The sequence below is a fragment of the Pongo abelii genome, chromosome 15 (assembly GCF_028885655.2).
Source record: "Pongo abelii isolate AG06213 chromosome 15, NHGRI_mPonAbe1-v2.0_pri, whole genome shotgun sequence".
Taxonomy (NCBI): Eukaryota; Metazoa; Chordata; class Mammalia; order Primates; family Hominidae; genus Pongo; species Pongo abelii.
In genome coordinates this window covers 75,952,825-75,978,944 of record NC_072000.2, presented here as the reverse complement: position 1 = coordinate 75,978,944, position 26,120 = coordinate 75,952,825, and the positions used below count along the sequence as shown (strand labels likewise).

Genomic DNA, 26,120 nt, shown 5'->3' with positions numbered 1-26,120 from the left:
GGCTGACTCTTGCTACAACAGACTTTCAGTTATTTTTACTTGAGGTTTAATTAACAGTATGTGGTCCCAAAGCGTTCCTCGATGGCACTTTCATTTGTCAAAAACGAATGGTTCTGACCTAAATAAAGTATGGACTCTAGTTAATAATACTGTATCAATACTGACTTGGGGAGGAAGATAACTGAATAGAATCCTCTAACAACTGTCGCTCCACAGGAACACCAAATTGAACAACTATCCACACCAAAAAGCACCTTCATAAGAATCCAAAATCAGGTGAGTGATCACAGTACCTGCTTGTCACATCATATCAAGGGGAAAGAGCCACTGAAGAGGGTGGGAAAGATGGTCCTGCATCGCCTATGCTCCCTCCCCCACCCCTGGCACAGCAGCTTGGAGAGAGAATCTGTGCACGTCAGGGAAGGAGAGGTTGTGGGACTTTGCATTGGAACTCACTGCTGGCCTGTCACCGCAGAGCACAACACTGAGCAGAATTCTGCTGGCACCCACGGACAGAGCATTTAGACCAGCTCTGGGCCAGAGGGGAATTCTCAGCCAGAGTGGGAGGAAGCTGAGTCCCAGCTGGTTCTGCCACCAGCTGACCAAGGTGGCCTGGGGCCCTGAATACATATGAGTGGCAGTCAGGCCACAGGGACTGCAGTCCTTGAACAAGCCCCAGAGCTGCACTGGTCTAGGAAGAAGTGGACTTGGGGTGCACATGACCCCATGTGACACCAGCCATGGTGGCCAAGGGAGTGCCTACACCACCAGTCCTCCAACTCCAGGCAGGGAAGCTTGGGGAGAGGCTCCTTCTACTTGGGGAAAGGAAAGGAAAGAGTACAGAGGGCTTTGTCTTACAACCTGAGTAGCAGCTCAGCCACAGGAAAATAAAGCAGGCGGAATCTTGAAGCCCTCGATTCCAGAATTTTGTTCCTGAGTGGCGTTCCAGACCCACCCAGGGCCAGAAGAGAGTCTGCTGCCCTGAAGTGAAAGGCCCAGACCCAGCAGGATTCACCACCTGCTGACTAACCAGCCTCTGGGCCTTGAGTAATCATTGGTAGCAGCCAGGCAGCAGCCACCACCGGCCTTGGGTGGGACCCAGTACCGTGCTATCTTCAGGTCTGACCCTGTGCAGTGCCAGCTGTGGTGGCCATGGGAGTGCTTGAATCACCTTCCCCAACTCTAGGCAACCCAGCACAGAGAGAGACTCCTTCTGAGAGGGAAGAGAGAGAGAGAGAGACATTGCCTAACAACCCAGAGAATTGTCCCTTATCTTGTCCAAGCCCATCAAGGCAGTGCTTCTTGGAGTTGGTGAGTCAAAGCGTTCCTGGACTTAGGGCGCCCCCTAGTGCTGATACAGCTACAGTGACCACAAGCTAAGATCACAACAGTCCCATTTGAATACATGGAAAGCCTTCTCCAGAAGGACGGGTACAAACAAGCCCAGGCTGCCAAGATTGGAATAAATACCTAACTCTTCAATGCTCAGACACTGATGAATGTACACAGGCATCAAGAACATCCAGGAAGACATAACCTCATCAAATGAACCAAATAAGGCATCAGTGACCAATCCCAGAGTGACACAGAATTCAGACAGATAATTCAAAATACCTGTCCTCGAGCAAGTTCAATAAACTTCAAGATATCACAGAGAAGGAATTCTGAATTCTATCAAAAATTTAACAAAGAGATCAAAGAGATTGAAATAGTAATTTAAAAATCAAGCAGAATTTCTGGAGTTGAAAAATTCAATTGACAAACTGAAAAATGTATCAGTTTCTCAACAGTGGAATTGATCAAGCAGAAGGAAGAACTAGTGAGCTCAAGACAGGCTACATGAAAATACACAGTCACAGGAGAAAAAAGAATAAGAAAGAATGAAACATGCCTACAAGAGCTAGAAAATAGCCTCAAAACGGTAAATTTGTTTTTCTTTTTTTTTTTAGACAGTCTCCACCCAGGTTGGAGTGCAGTGGCACTATCCTGGCTCACTGCAACCTCCGCTCCCAGGTTTTCTACCTCAGCCTCCTAAGTAGCTGTGATTACAGACACCCGCCACCATGCCCGGCTAATTTTTGTATTTTTAGTAGAGACAGAGTTTTACCATGTTGGCCAGGATGGTCTCAAACTCCTGACCTCAAGTGATCTGCCAGCCTTGGCCTCCCAAAGTGCTAGGATTACAGGCATGAGCCACCATGCCTGTCCTGTCAAAAGGGTAAATCTAAGAATTATTGGCCCTAAAGAGGATGTAGAGAGAGAAGGAGATTGGGGCACAAAGTTTATTCAAAAGAATAGTGAACATTTCCAAACCTGGAGAAAGATATAAATATCCAGGTACAAGAAGGTCACAGAACTCCAAAAAGATCCCACCCAAATAAGACTACTTCAAGGCATATATTAATCAAACTCTCAAAGGTCAAGGATAAAGAAAGGATATCTGAAAGTAGCATGAAAAAAGAAGCAAATAAAATAAAAGGGAGCTCCAATACATCTGGCAGCAAACTTCTTGGTGGAAACCTTACAGGCCCACAGAGTGTGGGATAACATGTTTAAAGTGCTGAAGGAATATTGATTCTCAAGCTATAATAAATATACTACACTAATGTAAGATGATGCCAACAGGGGAAACTTGGTGAGGAGTTTATGGGAACTCTATCTTTGCAACTTTTCTGTAAATTTGAAGCTATTTTGATATTAAAAAGTCCCACAATAGGCCAGGTGCAGTGTCTCATGTCCGTAATCCCAGCACTTTGGGGGCCGAGGCAGGAAGATCACCTGAGGTCAGGAATTTGAGACCAGCCTGGCCAACATGATGAAACCCTGTCTCTACTAAAAACACAAAAATAGCTGGGTGTGGTGGTGCACACCTGTAGTCCCAGCTACTTGGGAGGCTAAGCCCAGAGAATTGTTTGAACCCGGGAGGCGGAAGTTGCAGTGAGCCTAGGTCAATAAACACTGGTGCTCAACATCATCAGTTACTAGGAAAATACAAATTAAAACCACAATGAAGGACCACTACACACCTACGAGAATGGCTACATTAAAAAGACTTATAATATCAAGTGCCAGAAAGGATGTGAAGCACTAGAGCTCTCATACACTGCTGGTGGGAGTGCTACTTGTTACAACCACTTTGGAAAACTAGTTCAGAGACCCTACTAAGTTGAACATATGTATAGTCTTGACATGGATATTGCATTCCTAGAAACTCAAAAGAAACATATACGTATGTGTACAAAAGGACATGTACAAGAATTCTTAATATTGGCTGGGTGCAGTGGCTCACATCTGTAATGCCAGCATTTTGGGAGGCTGAGGCGGGCAGATTACTTGAGCTCAGGAGTTTGAGACCAGCCTGGGCAATATGGCGAGACCCTGTTTCCATAAAAAATAAAAAAATTAGCCAGGTGTGCCTGTGTGGTGGCGTGTGCCTGTAGACCCAGCTACTTGGGGGGCTGAGGTGGGAGGATTGCTTGGGCTCAGGAGGTTGAGGCTGCAGTGAGCCAAGTTCACACCACTATACTCCAGCCTGGGTGACAAAATGAGACTCTATCTCAAAAAAATAAAAAGAAGAGGGGGAAAAAAAAAGCAAAGATTCTGAATATCCAAAATTGGAAACAATCCAAATGTTCATCAACAGTATGGTGGATAAATGAGCTGCTATATTCTCACACTGTAACTATAACATAGCAATGGAGATAAGCTAATGTTACCTGCAACACATGGATAAATCTTAGCAACATAATGTTGACTTAAAGACACAGGACACAAATTAATGCAGATAGTATGATTCCATTTATATAAAGTCCCAAAAAAGACAAAATAAGGCTATGATTTTCTTAATTTTTGTTTTTGTTTTTGAGACAGGGTCTTGGCTCCATTGCTCAGGCTAGAGTGTAGTGGTGCAATCATAGCTCACTATAGCCTCAGCCTCCTGGGCTTAAGCGATCTTTCCACCTTAGCCCCCCAAGTAGCCAGGACTACAAGTGCACACTGCCACACCTGGCTTTCACATGTATTCTTAAAAGGATAACTGGTTAAATAAGATCAACCCCGATTCTTGGTTTTATCTATCAACACAATGGGCTGACATTAGCTCCCAGGTGTGAAATGCCAGTGCACTTCTTTTCACTAGTGGTTATAATTGAGACAGCCCCACTTAATTGATTAGATTTAGGCACAAAGGTACGAGAGAAGCAAATGAACAATTCACTGGTATGGCTTTCTTCTTTAATGCACACAACTCACAGCATGATGTTGTGCACTTCAGTACACACGGCCTCTAATTCAGTAGGCCTGTGAGCGTCACCTGCGAGCTCTTCTAAAGCATACTTTCTTGTGTCCCAATCCTAGATATTTAATTTAGTAAAGGAGGAATGATGCCTGGAAGATTAGGTAAAATGTCCTCCAAGTGTTCACACCAACTGAGGCCTACTGCTCACTCTCATCCAGTTGAATTATAACATTGTTATGACGGTCAAAATCCAGTTCCATATTGTCTAGGTGAAGAAGGTGAAGTTGCGGCAGCAGTGTTTCTCAAGCCACAGAACGTGGCCACCTGTAGGTACTGATATAACGGGGGAATCCTGGGCTTGTGGTAGATCTTCCAGAGCCCCAGAAATCTGTATTTTAACACACTTCCAAAGTATTCTCATGTTTTTTTGGGTTGAAGGAATACTGCATTAGCCCCTCAACTCCTCCCACTCTAAAATGAGTCTGTCTCTGGGCACGGCTGTGGGTGGGCTCCTTGCAGCTGACCAACCCACTGGCCTGAGACTGCGTCAAGGGATGTGCACCCATACACTTCACCTAAGAATCTCTGAAGTAGATTAAATTACAATACAACTACCATGAAGCTATCAGCTTCATACTTTTTAAGGGGAGCTGTGTGGCTGGGCTCTTTCATTATCCTGGAAATTTCATGTTAATTTAATAGGCTGCAATTTCATTTTACTCACAGAGAGTTAAATCTCGTCATAGGAATTACGTAAGAAGGGAATGAACCAATAATATCTAACAAAAGGAAAACAGCATTAGATGTAACAGGAAACAATAACTGCCGTATCTGTTACTTTTCTCAATGTATAAGAAGTGAGTTTAACTGAGTATGGCCAAATTGGAATCACTAGAAATTTACTCAAGGTGTCTCTAAATTCTACATGAAGAAACTACTAACTTTAATTTTTCTATAAGCTATAGGGCATTTCTCCTTTCCTAAAAAGGAACAACCTTAGATTCTGTCTGGCCATGTCAGGATGTTAATTTTGAAAAGGAAGAGAGGATACACAAGTATATGATACCCCATATAAAAGAGGCCGGGCGCAGTGGCTCACACCTGTAATCCCAGCACTTTGGGAGGCCGAGGTGGGTGGATCACGAGGTCAGGAAATCGAGACCATCCTGGCCAACAAGGTGAAACCCCGTCTCTACTAAAATACAAGAAATTAGCCGGGCATGATGGCATGCACCTGTAGTCCCAGCTACTCGAGAAGTTGAGGCAAGGGAATCACTTGAACCTGGGAGGCAGAGGTTGCAGTGAGCCAAGATCACGCTACTGCACTCCAGCCTGGCAACAGAGCGAGACTGTTTCAAAAAGAAGAAAAGAAAAGAGAGGCAGTGAGGTTACCGAGGATCTGGGACAGCCTGAATCTGTCCAAACCTCTCATCTTGACCTGATGCTCAAATGAAACCATGGACCACATGTACAGCAACCTGGTGATTTTACATTCCCAGCTGTGGCGAAGCTTTATAGGAGGGGATGCTAGATGACCAATCTGCAAAAAACATGCTACTCTCAGCAGGTGCTGCTTTAAGGAGGACCTACATCTATTTGCTGACTTTGCCAAGCGATGAAACACACAGGATTGGGAAGCCTGAATGTCATCGATCAAGGCCCAGAGTGCTGAACCTATGAGGCCTGGGGAGACCGCTGTGAATTCCTGCATTGTCACTGAGATCATCATATCCTGTGAAAAACATCTGCCAGCCACTGTCTGTGTTGTAGAAAGCTGCTGATGGGAACACTTGGAGTCATCTACTATTTAGGCATGGCAAGGGGGTTTTAGACAAGCTTGGCCTGCTAAAGATGATATTTTCAGGAAGCAGAGAGCAGCAATTAGTCACCTGTCAAATGGCTGTGGCAAAATCTGGGCAATGGCTGAATGCTGGTCTAATACCAAGGGGAGGAGAGCTGATCGGGTTTCCTGTGATTGCTTGTACAAATAACAAGCCTTTGGGTGACAGATAATGTGGAGGATAATGATTAAGGAGGAATCCTCCCACTGTGTTCAGCACTAGCCAATTCTGTACTCTATCCAATAGAGTACAGTACGGAACACAATTTAGAAGACACTAATTTCAAAGGACTCGGGGGAAAACAAGTGAAGTAGGGATGATTAAGTTGACAAAGAAGATATCCAAGTGACTGCAGTAAAGAAAAATTGTCCACCTATAAAAGGCAGATATTTAACAGTATAAGGGCATATTAATACATATAGCATAGGGAAATGAGTGGCTAGCTATATGCAGCAGAAGCAGCCTCAGGGATCACCGTGGACCACAAGCTGAAAAGCCTGTAATGCTAAGCTATTTAATAAGGAGCTAACAAGATATCTATGAACATTATCATTTTATTGGGCATAGCTGAGAAGAGTGTCATGTCCACGTCTTTCATCTAAAAAGGATAAAGAAAACAAAGCCAGAAGCTTGAGAAGAGAAAATATGATTACAGGATGAAACACACAAAGTGTAGTTATAAGAGCTGTGGGAGATACCTGCTTGTTAAAAGAAAAGTCACTAGAAAATTGTTAAGGCAGGTGATGAACAGCTTACAAAAGGAAATGACAAAAAACCTTTGGTCTTAAAATGACATTTACAGTTTGCAATACACTTGATAATCTTTTTTATTTTCAACAAACATATAAAAACAGCCATTTAGTAGGTGGAACAGGACTTTGGTTTGGTGGTACTAGGCTATGCTAATGTGTATGACATGGCACGTTACCAGCTGCAGGCTTTATCCATTAGCCACTTAGTTTCTGACCTGCTGTCTATTGTGTCAAATCTGAACAAGCTGACTGCTGAAATGCAGTTTGCTGGCCAGTGAACTGAAAGATGCAACAGTAAGCCATCTTCATTTGTCACCATGTGCTTGTATCTGTTTAATTTGTGCACCTTAAAATCCTATGGTGTATTCCATGGCCAATATGCCATCTCCTAGATTACAGATGAGGGACAAGCCAGGTGAAATGGTACAACTGGCCACAGGCCACACAGCTGATCAATGGTAGAACTGAGACTTGAACCAGGGTCTCAGGCTCCAAATCTATTTTCCCTACGTTCCTCTCTCAATTTGCCTGGGGGTAGAGAGCTATACCAAATTTTCCTTCTTTCTTTTTTTGCAAATGACCATGTTATAGTCAATAATCTATATCCAATAACTAGGTTAAGGCAAGCAGGGCCAACACATGTTCTCAGAATCTTAGATGTCAAAAATCTTCATGTTTAGAAAACACTCAGCTCATAAAAAAACATTTATTCTCCCTTAATTGTGTATTTGAGCTGTAGCTAGAGGAATGGAATTAAATATTGAAAAGGGAGAGGACTTATCATATACTGAAATTATTTAGAAAAGTTGTGTGGGCCACGCTCAGTGGCCCATGCCGGTAATTCCTGCACTTTGGGAGGCCAAGGTGAGAGGACTGCCTGAGCACAGGAGTATGAGACCAGCCTGGGCAACATGATGAGACCCTGTCTCTACAAAAATATTAAAAATTAGCTTAGCATGGTGGTGCATGCCTGTAGTCCCAGATACTCAGGAGGCTAAGGTGGGAGGATCACTTGAGCCCAGGAGGTTGAGGCTATAGTGAGCTGCAGGGCCACCACTGAACTCTAGCCTGAGTGACAGAATAAGAGACCCTGTCTTTAAAAAAAAAAAAAGAGAGAGAGAGAAAAGCTGTGAAATCTCTTGAGATTATTTCCCTCCCCTCCCCCCGCCCCAATAAAGCAATTGTATGAATTCTCATCCTGGTAGAATGCTTTACATATGACAAAGAATGGGCTCTCTGCCCTTTCTGAATTCCTTTTGGCCTTATGATTTAATGACACTTGAAGAATTTGGGCTTGCTACATCAACTGAATGAATGGATTAGTTGCTTCATAGAACAAAGCAAAAAAATGTTTTGTTGGTGAGATCTGCATCAAGCATCTGTGGCTTGACAGAGGGCTCATTTTCTCAAGGTTCACTTGAAATTTCTTCCTCAGTGGTTCTATTTTTCAGTCTTTGAGGTTACTAAAAGTAACTGGTTCTGGATACAATAACCACCCCCAAAAGGTGGAAGAGGTGTGGCAAGATCGCTTAAGTTCTGCCATGTAACAGCAACATAGAACATAATCGTGAATGTTCATTGTGTGCGGTGACACAAAGCAAAAATTGCCAATTAAAATGATCCATACCCACAACCTAGGCTAAGGCAAACAGAGTCAACCACATCTCTTAAGAGAAGTTCTGGTTTTGTTATTTTAGAGGGTGAACTTTCAAATTCTGAGTTAGTCCATAATATTTAGAAAAATAACATTCGCATCTTAAGGAAAAAATATAAAAGAGAGGCAATTAATTGTTAGTAACTAAAAAAAAAAAAAAAATTCCAGGCAGAAAAGATTTAGAGAAGGAAATGTTACAGATAAAGACAACTGAGTAACTTCTAAACAAAGATGGAAGGCATATTTCTCACATACATAGGATGCCAATGAGGGTGCAGAGAACAAAATTTAAACATACCAGGGCATACACAGAGGCACACAGACAGCCCAGTGTGCCAGAGTAGCCTGAGGCAGTCCTAATGTTCAATGTAAACCACACATAAGAAGCCTTTCTTTTACTCAGCTCTCAAGAAACATACAGCTTTTGTGGCATGAACAGTTAACTTATTAGATCAACCAGGAAAAGCACATTCATGAAATTGAACTGTGTTGACAACTGTGGGCATGCATTTTTCTTGGTCTTTAACCAATTCTTCCAGTGATAATGTCAGACACTGACCAACATATATCTAGATCCTGACTGATATTTGCATATTAGCTGTTCTAAAGTTCTTCCTTGTCATACTTCGTAGAGTTTAAAAACTTTTATGTAGACATGACAGTTTACTAAGACTTCATGCTACACAAAGACTCTATGTATGCTCTCATACCTACACCTATAAGCACTGCAGCTCTGTGCAAATACTGATGTATCTGTACAATAACCTTCAAAATAGTTAGTGGTTTTCTAAGAGCCAGGAGTTGAGGATTTATGTAACTTTTGAACTGGTTTGAGTCATCAGGCAAAAAACATAAAGAAAAGTCATTCTTTCTTTTTTTTGAGACAGTGTCTCGCTATGTTGCCCAGATTGACCTCTAACTCCTGGGCACAAATGATCCTCCTGCCTCAGCCTCCTGAGCAGCTGGGACTATAGGCCCATGTCACCGTGCCCAGCTAGTTATTCCTATCTGCTCATTGGCATGTACTGAGTATCAATCTATTATGTTCATGTTGGCACGGCCTATGCAAATATACTTAGGATGAACGTATTGGGTGAAAAATCCTCTTGTACTGACTGGATGGCAGTAAAAAGGTATATGTGATCACATAAGTGGGTACTAATTGGCTACAGGTGTCTGAGGGGGCCTTAGGGAAGCAAGAGGAAGGAGACCTGGAGAATGGCTGGCTAACAATCGTGGACACCAAAACAAGTTAGGTCAGTCAGTTACAGAAGAGATGTCTATGTGCAAGCATGAGGTAGGGTTTTTAGCTTTCTCATGTGTGGTCTTAAATTAAGCTCCAACATCAGAAACAGCATTGGTCAGCAGGTCTAGAGGATTTTGGACTAACTGAGGAGGTCCTTGATTGCCACACAAACTGGCACTGCCTACTGCCAAGGCCAGAACCCTAAGAAGAAAATGAATGCTGCTGCTAAGAATGTCCTTCAATTACTACTATCTTCACCTCTCCTAGGCTTACCACTAATCATTTTTTTTTTCCAGTGGTTCATTTTAAGATCTGAACGTGAAACAGCCATTACCAAAAAATAAAATAAAATAAATGTTCTCCCTAAATTTCCAAGCTTCATAAAGATACACATATATTCTAGGGAGCAATAATTTAGAGCAATTAATAGACATTTTTAGTTATAGAAAGTTATCAGTATGTGTGGCTTCTTTTAATGACATTCAAATATAGCAACTCTATGTAATTACCAACCTGTATTAATGTAGCTCTCATGAGGAGCTACAAAAGATCTGCATGATCATCAAGAGGGAGACTAGAGGACAGAGGAGGTAGGAATGGAGCCCAGCCAGAAAGAGGCAGTGAAATTTAATCACTATAATTTAGACTTTGTCACTGAGTCCCAGGTACAAGCTCTTTTAAGCACTGTCAAGATATCTCTACATTAATTGCTGTTCCTGTCTTCTGAGGACACAAACACTCTAATTTGCTGTGATTTTAGTTTTTCTATAGCAATGTGCATTTGGTGGCTAAGTCCCCTTTCCTCCAGAAAAGGCAGGCTGCTAAAGCTCTGATTATCCAACTCACTCTGCCAAGATCAACATACCAAAGTCTCAAAACATCCCTACTTACCAGAGTCTAGAAATGAATGTGACTCAAATGAGTGGGTGAGAAGCTCTGCCATCCTCCCTGAATGGCCACATTCTTCTCTTCTCTAGTAAGTTTGACTTTCAATAGGAGAGTTATTTCTAAAGGATGATTTCAATGATTCTGCATTCTTCCAGTTAGAAGCAGAAAATTTAGATAATCCTTTGAGGCCTTCAGGCAGCTCCAGTCAGCACATTCAGATAATGCAAACCCAGGTGCTTTTTTCAGGGAGCTTTGTTGATCTCCTGGGATTTGTTAGATAATGGCACAGCCGCACATTCTGTGCTTTGGTTTCAGGGGCCCAGCTCTTTCCAATCTCACTCCATGGTGATGCCATTTGAGACAAGATCTCTATAACCAACTTTCTTCTGCCATCACATTGGACCAGAGAAATATTTTCAGATGGAAGACATTCTTAAAAAAAGGCATCCTCCTTTCAAAATGACAAATTGAAAACCAAAGAAATAGGAGTCAAACTAAACTTAAAAACCAGAGAGAAACTATTCAGATCTGCAAAATGTTCTAAGTCAATGCACAGTCTACTGAGATGGGGATGTGCCAAGAACAGCCAGCAAGTGTCATCATTCTGTCTTGTGTGATTCTGTCTATATGGTTATGGCATCTGATGCCCACTTCCTGTTCTACTTTGGCAAACACATCTCTTATACCATCTGAATCAAACAATCTACTTTCTGAATTGTGGAACAGAATACATAGTACTCAAGAATACTGAGACTACTTTCCCAATTTCATTTTGCTTGGAAGCCATGGAGTTTCCAGACCTATCACCATCATTTTGAGGTCTGCAATGTGGTAGCGGTAAACAGAAACAAAACTTGTGAAAGGCTTCATACCATGGGGCCTGACATTTTAAATGAAGGGAAGCTCAATGATAAGTAATGATAGAGACTCCATGAGAAAACAAAATACTTAGCTGGTCAAGTGAAAGCAATCCAAATTAAGTAGAGGATGTCCTCTCTCCTTAAAGTTATCTGGGGTTTACTGACAGATTATGTGCCTAGATTTCCATTTGAAAAATAAAAACTAAATTAAGCCTCTCTATTACTTTTCTTTTTCTTTCTTTTTTTTTTGAGACAGAATCTCACTCTGTTGCCCAGGCTGGAGTGCAGTTGTGTGATCTTGGCTCACCGCAACCTCTGCCTCCTGGGTTCAAGCAATTCTCCTGCCTCAGCCTCCCAAGTAGCTGGGATTACAGGTGCCCGCCACCATGCACAGCTAATTTCTGTACTTTTAGTAGAGATGGGGTTTCACTATGTTGGCCAAGCTGGTCTCAAACTCCTGACCTCAAGTGATCTGCCCACCTCGGCCTCCCAAAGTGCTGGGATTACAGGCGCGAGCCACCACGCTCAGCCTCTACTATTTTTCTTGATGTCATAATCATAGCAGACCCAGAAGATAGCAAGGTTAGATGTTCTCACACATTGATCAATGACTGACAACAATCGAAGATAAAAGGAGAAACCACACAGAGATCAACAGGCCTAAAAAGACAGTGATGGAATGCTTCTTCCCTATGTGGATCTTGTCACATTGAGGATTTTAGACTCCAATCAAGAGCAAACGACAAATAGTATTTATTTTATCTAGAGGTGTGATCTCCAAGGATACAGGGGAATGTGTACTTTCCTATTCTGAAAGGTGTGTCTAATTTTAGCTACACGTTTCTGTTGGACATCCCCCACTCTCAACCCATCGCTGCCAGGAGCCAATTACTGAAAAAAAGTTACCATGTAAATATCAGGTAAGTGAGGTTCTCGGCTTGAGAGGCACGTAAAGGACGTGCTTGGCATCGCAAATGATGCTCTGTTACTCAGAAAAGACCCCTTTCTTTTAAAAATATGGTCAATATTTTAAAAACATAGTCTTCAAAAGCTTGTCCCAGTATACATTCCCTATCACTCACCGAAAGCCAACATTACAAAATTACAAATTTCCTCTCAAATTGTGGTAGCCAGGAACATTGTTTTAAAAACCAAATCCAACTTTAAAAAGAATAAATCTGCAAAATTTTCTCACAGTTTAAAATAATGCACTAAAATTGCAGGATTAAAGTATTTTGAAGGCAAATAAAGCGCATTAAACATATAAAAATAATTGTCACTGCAGAAAAACCTCCTTTCCTTATACACTATTGAGCAAAGTAAAGCAGGCTGAGGCCAGGGAACTGGGCTTAGGTCTGGGCTGGGAATCAGAGAGACAGCGGGGAAGGGTGGTTACCTTGTGTGGGAAGCAGCATCGTTTATACTGAAGGTGCTGTTCTCCCTTGTCAGAGGGCTCGAGCCGGCTTGGCTCTTGCTGTGTATGTCTAAGCTCAGGGAAGACTCTGTTTTCCGGTCCAGGCCGTGGCTCTCTGTCTCCAAAGTCCGATCTGCCATGGAGATGACTTCACTGGAGCTATGCCATAGGGGTGCCACTTTCTCCTTGCCTGGCCCTGAGCGAGGTGACGATGTGGCAGCCCCCAGCGAGGCTGTGCTGCCGTGGCTGGGGCCATAAGAGGTGGTGTCAATGCCACTGTCAGCAGAGGTGCCTTGCAGATAGTTATAGCTGTTGAGTTCGGATTCTGTGCGGTCCCCATCGTACCACTTCTCATCACTATGGGCACTCGACGCATTGCTGGAGAGAGTATTGCTACTGGAGTGGCTCGAGTAGTGGCTATCAGACTGCAAGAGAAGCAGGATTTATTTGAGTGCAAAGTTTTGCTTCCTGAACAAGAGAATAACAGAAATGACACTGTGATTAATTTCTAGTTATAGAGCTCTGAAGGCCTAAAAGTTCCAATAATGACTAGTCACAGTAAGACAGGGAACCTATGTCACTATGGTCCATCCAGAAGTATCCATGGTAAAGAGTACTAGAAACGTGTTTTTTTTTTTTAAATCTATTTTTCATTATTTGATTTAAGCTAAAGTATCAATACTATTGAGATTATTTTAGTCAGGAAGAAATTTAAATTGTCATTAAAGTTTTAATATCTTAAAAGAGAAAGGAAATGACATTTCCAAAGGGATTGTAATTAGAAAGCATGTTAATTCTAAAAGCCCTATTTGTTCAGAGTAAATAGAAGGCTGAATATAAGACTTATGCCTAGAGAGAGCTCCTTCCCCAATTAGCCTCTGTTTAGGAGACAGCCTTCTAAGACATGCTTTGAGGTGAAATTTATACAGAGGTACCAAGGTAATTCAATGGGGAAAAAATTAGGTTTATCATGAAATGATGGTGAGACAACTGAATATTCACATGCAAAAAAGAATAAAGTTGGAACTGGGGCAGCGGCTCACACCTATAGTCCCAGCACTTTGGGAGGCCAGGGCAGGTGGATTGCTTCAGCTCAGGAGTTCAAGACCAGTCTGGGTAACACAGCAAAACCCCATTTCTACAAAAAATACAAAAATTAGCCAGGCATGGTGGTGCCTGCCTATAGTCTCAGTTATATAGGAGGCTGAGGTGAGAGGATCGCTTGAGCCCAGGAGGTTGAGGCTACAGTGAGCCGAGATTGTGCCACTGCACTGCATTCCAGCCTTGGTGACAGAGTGATACCTTGTCTCAAAAAAAAAAAAGAAAGAATAAAGTTGGATCCTTACCATATAGAAAAATAAACTCACAAATGATCAAAGATCTAAATGTAAAAGCTAAAACTATAAAGCTCTTACAAGAAAACATATGTGTAAGTCTTCAGGACCTCCAGTTATAAAATGGTTTCTTAGCTATGACAACAAAAGCATATGAAACAAAAGAAAAAAATAAACTGGACTTCTTAAAAATTTAAAGCTTTTGTGCTTCAAATAACCCAATTAAACAATGGGCAAATGATTTGAATAGACATTTCTCAAAAAAAAAAAAAAAAAAAAAACACCGAAAAACAAATGTCCAACAAGCACATCAAAAGATATTCAATACCATTAGTTATTAGGGAAATACAAATCAAAACCACGAGATGCCACTTTGGCTATAATAAAAAAGCCAGATGATAATGAATGTTGGCAATGTTGGGTATACAAAATGGGGTGGTAACTATGGGAAAACAGCTGTAATTCTACGTTGGTATACACCCAAGAGAAATAAAAATGCATGTTTCATTGTACATGGATGTTTACAGCCAAATTATTCATAATAATCAAAAAGTAAAACAAACAAAACATCCAAGTGTCCATCAACTAATACATGGATTAAAAAATAGGGTATATCCATAAAATGGAATATTATTCAGCTATGAAAGGGAATGAAGTACTGATTCATGCTACAACATGGATGAATCTTGGGAACATAATCAGCAAAAGAAGCCAGGCTCAAAAGGCCACATATTGTATAATTTCATTTGTATGAAATGTCCAGAGTAGGCAAATCCAGAGAGAGAAACTGGTAACTGTCTAGGTCTCCCAGGGGACGACAAGCAGTTGGTGGTGGTGATGAAAATGCCCAGGAATCAGGCGGTGCTGGCTGCATAACTCTGTGAATATACTGCTAAAACCCACTCAATTGTATATTTTAAAATGGGTAAATACTATGGTATGTGAATTATATCTCAATTTAAAAAGCATATAGAACTCTTTCCATATGCTGGCTTAGATGCTTAGAAAGAACATTTTATAGAGTTTCCCAAATAAATAAGAATTTAAAAGATATCTGAATAAAATATTATTTTAAATTAGAGGGAGGCGGGAAGTCCAGATGATTGCTGGAGATTAAAAGAGGAGAGAAGGAACTGTGCGTGTTTGTGTGTGTGTGTGTGTGTGCATGTGTGTGTGTCTTTTGGTGGAGGAAGGAAGGAGCAGGCTCTTCATTGGCTAAGGGGAAGGGCAGGAGTAGGACATGCCAGTTTCTTTTTTTTTTTTTTTTTTGACGGAGTCTTGATCTGTCACCCAGGCTGGAGTGCAGTGGCATGATCTCAGCTCACTGCAACCTCTGCCTCCCGTGTACAAGCAGTTCTCCTGTCTCAGCCTCCAGAGTAGCTGGGACTACAGGTGTGTGCCACCACACCTGGCTAATTTCTTGTATTTTTAGTAGAGACGGTTTCATCATATTGGCTAGGCTGGTCTCGAACTCCTGACCCTCAAGCGAGGTCATTCCAAAGTGCTAGGCATTCCAAAGTGCTAGGATTACAGGTGTGAGCCACCGTACCCAGCCACCAGTTTCATCTCAAAGTGAAACATCTCTTCCCCTTGAAAAAAGAATCAATAACAGTTACTTTATTGGTGTTACTCTAGTTTTTCTCAATAACAACTTACTAAGTGCTGTAATAAAGCCTTCATTTATTCTTAATAGGACAGAACTTCTTTAGTTCCAGACCTGTGCTGTGAAATCTGGTGACCCTTAGTCATGTGTGGCTATTGAGTACTTTTAACATGGCTGGTTTGAATTGAGATGTATCAAGAGTGTAAAGTATATAATCCATTTCTACAGAAACATAATGGGAACCATGTATGTAATTTTAAATTTTCTAGTAAAAAGTAGAAAAGAAACAAGTGAAATTAATTTTAATAATAGATTTTATCTAGCCCAATGTGCCCAAAATATTATTTTACCATGTAATCAGTATAAAAATTATTAATGAGGGAGGGGAAATTTATAGATAAATTGGGATAATCTATCATTTACAAGTAGATTTGTGACAATATCACATTGTCACAACTCGCCTCAGTAAATATTTTCCTCATAGAAAGGTTTTCCTCAGTAAACATTTCTCTTCAGAGAAAAGCGCAGGGCATGCTAACTCTCCCTTGTTTTTTTTAGCTTCAATATTCATTTTTCTATAGCAAAACTTACATGCATCTCTCATTTAAAGTTCTCTGGGCATCTTCCATAGTGAACTAGTAAGCATGAAATACAATATTTCCTCATTCTATAAGAATGACGTGAATATAAACATACACATTCCAGTGAACAGACACACCAAGGAAATCAACTGCATGGGGAGGGTGTCCCGTCCCAATAGCAGTATCAGGGAAGAAGAGTGGGGAAAAAAATAAGAGGGGGGTTGGAAAATGATAACCTCATATTCCCAATTTTACTGTAGGCGAGAAGGAATTGTGTATTACTATAGCGAAAGGATGAAATGTGTATGGCTATGAAAGATAAGAGAAGAGGTAGAGGAGGCATAGGGGAAGCTGTCTGTCTCCTACACCTCCTCTACTGCAGCAGAATCAAAGATATGGTTGGAGCATCGGTCCTGCTGGAGTCCTCTCATGGCTGGAGCAGGACTGACGCTCCAATCACATCTCATGCTTGCAATTGTGTAAGCAAATGAAATCAACTTCTAACACATTTCCACTCCTAACATTTCAGGATTGTTAGTGACTGAATCAGATGACCAGACCTGTGGGGGTGGCAGAAGCACAGCAATGAGGAGTTACAATTTATCTCAAAGCAATCTAAAGGCCATGGCAGCAGAAACTGCAAGGGCATGGCAGCAAACGACCACCCTTTGCCAGAATGATTTCCTCTTTGGCCATGCAGAGGAAAGAGCAGAGCATTTTCATAGTGCAAGGAAGGTACACTGCTAGGAATCTAATACTTCAAGTTTACAGTTAACTTACATGCCCTTGTTTGTTTGGAGACAAATGAACCACTGGATCCTGCCGCATTAATCTCCCACTGGGGCTCTCTCGGAAAGCTGGCAGTACCTTTGATACTGCTGGGAGATGGCATGTTGGCTCTGGAATACAGCATAGGACATTATGGTGCAGGCACTAAGCAGAAACAAGCACATGGTGACAAATGAAGATGGCTTGCCATTGCATCTTTCAGTTCACTGACCAGCAAACTCTGCATTTCAGCAGTAAGCTTGTTAAGAGTCTACATGATAGACAGCAGGTCAGAAACTTAAGTGGCTGATGGATAAAGCTTGCAGCTGGTGACAACTTGTCACGTCATACACATTAGCATAGCCAAGTACCACCAAACCAAAGGCCATGAACAACGCAGCAAAGTTCAGAATCAACTTTTGGTTTGGGGGAAAAATTTAGATTATACGAATTAAATTTATGAAATTCATTCATTGCCAAGTGTGGCTAACCTAGCTTGGTCTACATTACCTAGACAGGCATGGATGCAATCACGTGTTACTTACCATGACACTTTGGAAATATTTTACCTGTATATTCATGCTGCTCGAGGACAAAAGAATTGAAATCCTGAGGTCCTCTATAACTGTAAGCTGAGCACAACAGAAAAGACACACAGCAACTAGTTTACTTAAAACAATTGCTTCCTTTTGGACTCCAAGCTGGCGTTCAAGATGGGGTTCCAAAAGTGAGAGATAAAGAATTTATCCTCCATAACACCACTATAGCTAATAGCAAGAATCCTGGGCCTCTGAAACACCCTTCCTAACCTGTAGAGGACAGGGCAAAATACTCCTTGACTCTGACTCTCAACCATTTCCAAAAGCAGAGGCAGAAAAGCGAACAGCCATAAAGATAAGTGAGCCAAGTCAGTAGGCTAAACTCCTGTCTCCACTGTCAGGAGGGTACCTGTTGATAACACACTGATGCCTAACCAATAAGAACCTCATAAACATTCTCAATCAGTGCAAGTCATTAGAGAATGTTGTTCTTATAAACTGAGTAGAGAATGGTCAGCCCATTATATACTCAATATTGGGTACTGAGTAATAAAAATGCAACAATTATTTTTCTTGACTTCTCCCTAGAATGGCTTATACCAGCTAAGCCTTCTGATTCCTTCTGATGTGCCAGTTAGGAAAGGCTGGGTTATTTTTCTGGAATGCTGGGATATCAAAAATTATTTTAAAAATTATTTTAATATTTTATTTGAAGGGTTGGATTTTCTATGGTGAAAGGCCACCACTTGGACCTCTCGTACTGTGGTGAAAAGGCTTCTTTGGCAGGTTTCAGAGGTATCTTATTTTAAAAAAACGTATACCTTACAAAAAAGATGAACAAATAGGTTTTAAAAATTCATCTCCATTCATTTTTAAGTCTTATCTATTAAGAGTGGGATGCCACTAAAGTAAAGTGGATGCAGGGAAAAAAAGACTAGAGGGAGGTTTGTGTGAGAGAATGAACAGGGGTCTAGGAAGAACCTTGTAATTACCCTTTCCATCCCTTCTCACTCTGTGTGACTTCCCGAGAGTGGGAGGCATGACACTGCATGCCTCACAAAGGGCTTGCTGGCAGCCTTGTTCAAAGCCTGCACTAGGAGCCAAAAAAAGCCGCTAAAGTCACGCTGAAGAAGGGATCCTTTTCACATGTGTCGTTACCATCTCAACAGTATCAAAACATATGGGATTTAAAACATTCTGTCAAGAGTAGAAAAGCAGATCAGAATATGCTCAGGTTTTCTGTGTGGGGGTGGGTAGGATAAGAGTGGAGAATGACAGATGGCTTCAATAACAAGGCACATCTCACTGAAGCTACTGGAACAAAGCATATCTTCAGAACCTAGGAATTCCATTTCTCTTCCTCAACCCCTGTCTTAGTGGAACACATCTCCACTCCTTTCTATGTCCATGGTTAGTACATTTACTTGGGCACAGTCATTAAAACAGGACAAAACAATGAATTTGCAGAGAAGATTAACAGATGGGTCTTGTCTTATAAGATTATCTTTTTCAGCCCTGAAATGTACACCTTTTTATCCTACACTGATGCAACTAGAGATTAAATAAAGGAGGAAAAAACCCAACAGTCTAACAATCTAGATTCAAGTTAATGATGCACCAACTGTGTTGGTACCAAATCCCTGAGGCTCCTGTTGAAAATCTTGTTTCATGGCAAAATGTTATTGTGTCAACTAGTGTTATGGTGTCATTGTGAAACAACACATGTAAAGAAAGAAAGGGCTATGCAGTAGAAATCCGGGCACAAGTTCGCTAATGCAAGTCTCTTCCACCCAGCTGTTTCATACTGCTAAGACATTTCCTTAGCTGACAGCTTAATAGCAGAGTGAGAAGAATTTTTTTTAAAAAGCACAACAGGGAGGAAAGAGATTCTAAGCAAGCTACAGATGTGACTAAACAATAATTGTATCTCTTTTCCACTTTGTTCATAGTTTTGTTTTTTAACTTGACATTAAGTATACCAAGCAATCTCTCAAGGCACTTATTCTAGGCAAAAACAAATAAACAAGGGGGAGGAAGGTACTTAGTCTGGTAGTCTGGTGTTTTAATCTAGGTGCTCAAAATAATTCCTATCACTTTTCCACTTTTGAATTTGGGGTCACTTAGAATTCCTTTTCTCTTAGGTCTTATTTATTGCTTTCACTTATACATAATCTAACAGAGACTTAATTCTAATTCATATTTATTAACTAGGGCTATCTTTTATAACAATGTTTTGATAACATCATCAAGAGGTGACCTAAGTCACCTAATAAAAGCAACTTTCTTCTTGTAGAAATTGATTACTTACCCATCTGGTCAGCAATGCTATCCTCACTTCTTTGCCAACTAGGCGTGGATTTTCCGCTGCCACCAATATCTGACTGGGTGTTCTGCCTGTCAATGGAGGCTGGGGATCTACGGCTCACTCCAAACCTGTGGTGATTTCCACAAAGGTAAAGACAACATCAGGGACCTTACCCATGAGGGGAAGGCAGTCCTGGGTGTAATGAACTAAATTTTAATGACAGGCACTACTGGTTTTTGCTTACGTGTCTGTACTTGTATACACACCCTGGTTCGTGTTTACGTGGGTGTGGAAATGTGTATGCTGTGGTCAATATACACCACTCTGCTCAAAAAGGTATGCATGCTATGTAAACAAACTTGTAACAATGAGGGCGGAAGTCATTAGGACTGAGCTAACCTAAGGTATGTAGTATAAGAAACAAAAATTTTCTAAGCCCTTGTACAGCCAAGTTCAGACTTATTCACAGCCAAAAGAAAAAGTTCACAATCTAAATATTAATATTCCATATATATCTTCCAAATAGTATATTGTGGAGGCTTGTTTCTCTTAACTTGGTAGTTTACTAAATCATTAAGTCAGTGGTTCTTGGAACAAGTATTTTCTGAGTACTTGCTTTGTGGTCTGAAATACAAAGATTACTATCATTTAGATCATGTAGAAACCATGTTCAAACTGTATAAATTTTAAACTGCCTTTGGGAAGGGCAATTTGGAAGCAGGTAAACTGGCAAAAAATAAAGGCAAACGTTTATTTCTGGAAAGAACATTTAGCTATTTAATGAGCCAGTTTTATTTTTCCCTTTGTAAAATAATAATACATGCTTAATTAAAGCATATGCCTTGACTAGCAATATCAACAAAGTAAATACTGACTGAGCCCATGAAAAAGTGCCAGAGTGTAGAATATAAACATTCATATGGAAATTTACTAATTTATATGTGGTTACTAATGAACTTACGCATAATCTATACAATAAAAGACCAAATAGGGGCCAGGAGCAGTGGCTCATGCCTGTAATCCCAGCATTTTGGGAGGCAGATACAGGAGGATGACTTGAGGACAAGAGTCAAGACCTGCCTGGGCAATAGTGTGAGACCCCAGGCTCTACAAAAAATAAAAAAATTATCCAGATGTGGTGGCCACTACAGTCCCAGCTACTCAGGAGGCTGAGGTGGGAGGATGGCTTGAGATGGGCCTGGATGAACTGATGCTCTTGGGGTGTCTTCTTGCTCTAGGCTGATACATGTATGGGTAAAACCAGTAAGTGGTGCACAGAAAGGCAGGAGATAAACAATAGGAAGACCTGGGGCCAAGTTCCAACCCCCACCCAATATGACTGAACAAAGTCACCGAATTTTTGCCTCAATTTATGTGTAAAACGGCAATTCCATTATAAGAAGCCAAGGAGAAAAATCTACATAAAGCATCCGCAAAGTAGAAGGGTCTAGAAAAACATTTATCTTAATAAAACTTTTTTTTTTTTTTTTTTTTTTGTTTGAGACGGAGTCTCGCTCTGTCCCCCAGGCTGGAGTGCAGTGGCGCAATCTCGGGCTCCCTGCAAGCTCCGCCTCCCGGGTTCACACCATTCTCCTGCCTCAGACTCCTGAGTAGCTGGGACTGCAGGTGCCCGCCACCACGCCCAGCTAATTTTTTGTATTTTTAGTAGAGATGGGGTTTCACCGTGTTAGCCAGGATGATCTCAATCTCCTGACCTTGTGATCCACCCGCTTCGGCCTCCCGAAGTGCTGGGATTACAGGCGAGAGCCACCGCACCCAGCCAATAAAACTCTTATTATATCATCCCCCCAGTTACTGTTTCACAAATGCTTTTCATTTATATACCCCATCACAAGGCTCACTAAGCAAAGCTATCTCACATACTAATGTAGCACTTATCAAAAATAAAAACCTTGATTTATGAAAATTTCTAATTGGTTAAAGTGGTCATTTAAAAAAAGGACTCACAATTACACTTTTTGCCATCTCCTCCCTAAGGGTCCTTGTTTCATTCATAAGAGTAAATATACCTATTTATGATCCTATTCTAAATTTGTATTAAGACTTTTTTAAAAGGCATGGAGATGCCAGTTAGAAATGGATTCTAATCATGCTTTTACTTTTTTATTTTTTAAGAGACAGGCCTATGTTGTCCGACTGGACTCATATTCCCGGCCTCCAGGGATCTTCTCCTGCCTTAGCCTATCAAGTATCTGGGACCACAGTGCCCAGCTTGCTTTTATTTTTTGGTAGCAGTGTAAACTTTTAAACCTCTGAACCTTTTAAATCTCTGAACTTAAAGCTGGACATTTTTCTGGTCCTCTGGTTTTAAATAAACAATAAGGTAAAACTATCCTTAAACTCTGCTTTGGAAAACATTTTCATCTGATGAACTTTTAATTTCATTTCTCATGTATGCCCCCCCATCCCCAATTTATTGTATGCCAGAGTATAAGGGATACCCAGTCCTGAAGAGCTACGATAAAACTTGTTCTAAATTTTACTTGGTGCTGTTTTTGAAGAGCTTAATTGTTCTTTGTTCAGAGAAGCATTTAGTAGTTTAAGAGTCACAGTTAGATTTGAAGGAGTTTTAAGTAATTATTTGGCTGACATATGAAACACATTCAGTGACCAAGGACTCTGCCTCATGAGGCCATCCAGTTCTTCCCAGAGCAGGCTGACAGCTTTGAAATATCTTCCTCAAAATGGGCTGGACCCTTCTTCTCTATAACTTTCATTTACTGGCCTCACTTGCCCTCACAGACAAATTTGATCCCTAATCTAAGAGTCCTGGAAGAAAGCTACTGTGGCCTCCTTACCTCCATAATTCTCATCCTCAGCTTGCACATCCTCAGTTCTTTCTCCCACATGGTCTCCAAGCTCCTCATTTACTGGGGCCCTCTCTTTGGACCTGCCCTGCCTGGTCAGAATTCCTCAAAGTATGTGGTCCAAAAATAAATCTCCAAGGAGGGTAGAACAGGCCCTATGTCTTTTAAACAGTTTTGCTTTTTAACTGCCTCTCATTCCCATCCTAAAACTTGTACAGGTGTTTTTTCTACTTTGGAGTAAATAAGAAGTGACAAAATCTGAACTGTGAAACTAAACAATATATACAATGGACAAACTAATGCAATTTGATTTCTTTGCTATTTAGTTCTTCGTAGAGGCTACAGGATGATAAACTTCCTAAGAAGTAGTTTAAACCAGCCATGAAGCCATTTTTCTATCTGGATTATTAACTACGTTTTCTCTTTTGTCTACAAATTGATCAAGGCTGGCTGAATGGAAGTCATTTTACATGTCTGAGTACAGATGAAAGAAATGATGCCAACAGGGATCATGTACAATGGGATAAACGCATACCTACCCTTCGGGCATGGACTTCTGCCTGTAAGTGCCCCCCACAGAACCAGTATCACTGGATGAAGACAAGTTGCTAGGAGAGTTCCGACACTGGGATCTTGCTAAAGCCATGGATGAGACCGTCACATAGATGTCCGAACCAGGAGACAGCCTGCATGTGCAACACAAAAACATGAAGTCAACAATTCAAAGGGAAAATCCCAAGGCAACACACGATGGATAATATCATATAAATGTGACAAAAACAGTGACTTCATGGAGATAGTGAAAATGAAGCCAGCTGGAAGCCTACAAAAGAAACTTCCCCATAAAATGACTCCCTAGGGGAACAGCTGGAAAACTGCCTTGGAGGGGGTGGGGGTGAGTGTCAAAAAATAACGGGGAAAAAAAGATCTAGAAAACATGTATGCTTCCAAAAGGTGCCAGAATTCAATTGGCTAAATTACTTATGCAGTCTCCTAGTATGGCAGAGCAGAAGACAATTGAACCCAAGTGACATTAACATAGCAATTAATTCCAATTTCTTACACTAGTCCTCCCAGAGTATATGACCATAGTAACACTGGTACATTTTTTGTATGCTTCTTTGTTTTCCAATTTTATTATTCACAGTCTGGAATGAATATTCAGATTTTGCTATTTAGTATTTATAATTTTGGTTGGTAGTAGTATCACTATATAAAAACCTCCATGAAAAAATGTCTAAAACTGCAGTTGTTGAATTTAACTAGAGTTACTGAATGTATATAATATCACAGTAGAAGAGTGCACCACATGGGCACCTCATGTATCTGTTTTTAAAGTTATGGGTCCTTCACACTGCCAACTGGCTGTCAAGGCAGAAACCATAGCTTTGTGGTCAGGACAGACATGTTTTTTCCCCTCTACCTCCTCTACTCTAGCAGGCAACATGGCAACCACAGGGATATGAGTAAGTGATCCTGTGCTGACAGTTGTGACTAGGTTTAAGCTAACCCTTAGTACCAATGGTATTTTATTTCAGAAGCAAATGCTGGCACAAATCACTCGACTCTTGTAGCAGGGGAGGTCATTTCCATTTTATAACTTAGGAAGTGAAATCTAAGTTATCGTTCAAGTTCACAACAGGTCAGGTCTCTAGACTCTAAGCCCACTGCACTCCATGCTAAACTACTGCTGTCCCCTAGAGAAGGCCTGTTTTTTGTTTGTTTGTTTGTTTTTTATAAGACAGTTTACAATGGGTTTGCATGCTCAAACTTTGCACATAAAGCTATCCTAAGACAAGTCAAAGTTCTGACGCCTTGAGACAGAAGCTGCTTCACTGGCAGAGGCCCTGTCCCACAGTGAACCTATTTATCTTCCGAGTAGGGCAGGATGGGGCTTCAAGTATAGGAAGCTGAGAAGCTTTGCTAATAGAAAAAGAATAAGGATAGATACTAAAAAGTACAACTCCCAAATTAATCCATGCCCAAGAGGCAGATCTGACTTGAGAGCCCAGATTTGTCTCTGGCTGTCTCCTAAACATCTTGACTGGACACCTTTCACCAGCAATCCAAATCAGACCTTTTCAAGACTAACACGTTTCATCCCACTCTCCAATACCCCAAACTATCCTTCCTATATTTGTTATCTCAAGATAAACATCATTTTTTTTTTTGTACCACATAATGGCTTTATTCACAGGACAACATGAGACTGCAAGTCATGTGACTAGTCAAGCTAAACATGGTGAAGCCATTTTTTTTCCTTCCTCTTTCTTTACTTTCCACAGTCAATTGGGTTAATTAAGTTCAACTACTATTTACTGAGCACAAACTGTGTGTGAGGCACCTGGTGCTGGTCCTGAAAACACAAAGACAAAGAAGATATCCAGTTTCCAACCTGCTGAGGGGCTTCTGAGTTCTCTCACCTGCAGCCTGGGTCAGTACAAGTGTCCCGACAGGTCTCTCAACTTCCAGGCTCTCTCCACCCCATTCCTCCAGCAGCCCCAACCCACCCTCTTCCACCAAGTCAACTGACTGCTAAAAGCCTATTCAAAGCTTCCCTTTGCCTACAGGATAGAGGACCAAATCCCTGGGACCCTCTTTAAGGCCTTGAACCATCTGACCAAACCCCATCCTCATCTCCATCCCCATTAATGGCTCCATGCACCCTACATTCTAGAGACAGTCAAGGTGTCCCAGTTCTCAGACTCCGCCCATTCACACTATTATTCATCTTTTTCTCTCTGCCTGGAATGCCTTCTTCCTTTGCTACTCATATAAAAAGGCCTGATGTCAACATCATAGCTTTGAATTCATAGATTAGAATCTCCTCAAGTCCCATGACAATCTGTTCTTTGCACCATTACACCATGCCGTATAGAATGGTTATTTTATGTGTGTCTCCCTTAATGTGAATTAAGATTCTGTCTTTAAGGGGCCAGGACTGAGCCTTATTTATCTTTACAGCTCTGAGTGCTTAACATGTGTTTTGAATGAAGGAGAATCCCTATCAGTGGTGTAGAAAATGAAGAAGAGAAGGTGGATTCAGGACAAGTACCATAGTTATGTCCGATACCCCAACTCAGGAGTTCTCAACTATGGTGTGGCTAGATCACTTGAACAACAGTTGGTCACTAATAATGAAGTGCCAAAATTTGTGAATAATTTAATAAAAGCAATTGTAACAGACTGAAAGTTAATATGCCTTCTAAAATGCAAGAAAAAGGGATGGAGTTACAGGTGATAGAATTATGTCTAAGCCCAGACACCAAG

At 41.2% G+C, this 26,120-nt stretch overlaps 1 protein-coding gene and 1 long non-coding RNA gene across 27 annotated transcripts in view; one reads left to right on the top strand and one right to left on the bottom strand.

Moving 5' to 3' along the window:
* SIPA1L1 (signal induced proliferation associated 1 like 1) overlaps nt 1-26,120 on the bottom strand; it is a 411,542-nt gene that overhangs the window by 16,861 nt on the left and 368,561 nt on the right. For 15 of the 25 annotated variants that reach the window (XM_063715614.1, XM_063715611.1, XM_063715618.1 and 12 more), the window contains 5 exons: nt 23,390-23,536; nt 20,026-20,150; nt 17,748-17,810; nt 17,191-17,309; nt 12,875-13,317 (listed from right to left, as the gene is read on the bottom strand). In XM_063715614.1, the coding sequence (XP_063571684.1) occupies nt 12,875-13,317; nt 17,191-17,309; nt 17,748-17,810; nt 20,026-20,150; nt 23,390-23,536 (897 nt within the window). The remainder of the gene's footprint in view (nt 1-12,874; nt 13,318-17,190; nt 17,310-17,747; nt 17,811-20,025; nt 20,151-23,389; nt 23,537-26,120) is intronic. The other 10 variants (XM_054530289.2, XM_063715628.1, XM_054530299.2 and 7 more) reach the window with 1 other exon arrangement.
* Nucleotides 943-26,120, top strand: LOC129049789 (uncharacterized). Of its 2 annotated transcripts, none has more exons than XR_008513112.1 (4): nt 943-1,921; nt 23,296-23,745; nt 25,136-25,284; nt 25,815-26,120. It is a non-coding gene; the product is annotated as an uncharacterized LOC129049789 (long non-coding RNA). The 2 variants fall into 2 exon arrangements; XR_008513113.1 differs by lacking the exon at nt 943-1,921 and adding an exon at nt 20,035-20,170 and having other exon boundaries at nt 25,815-26,037.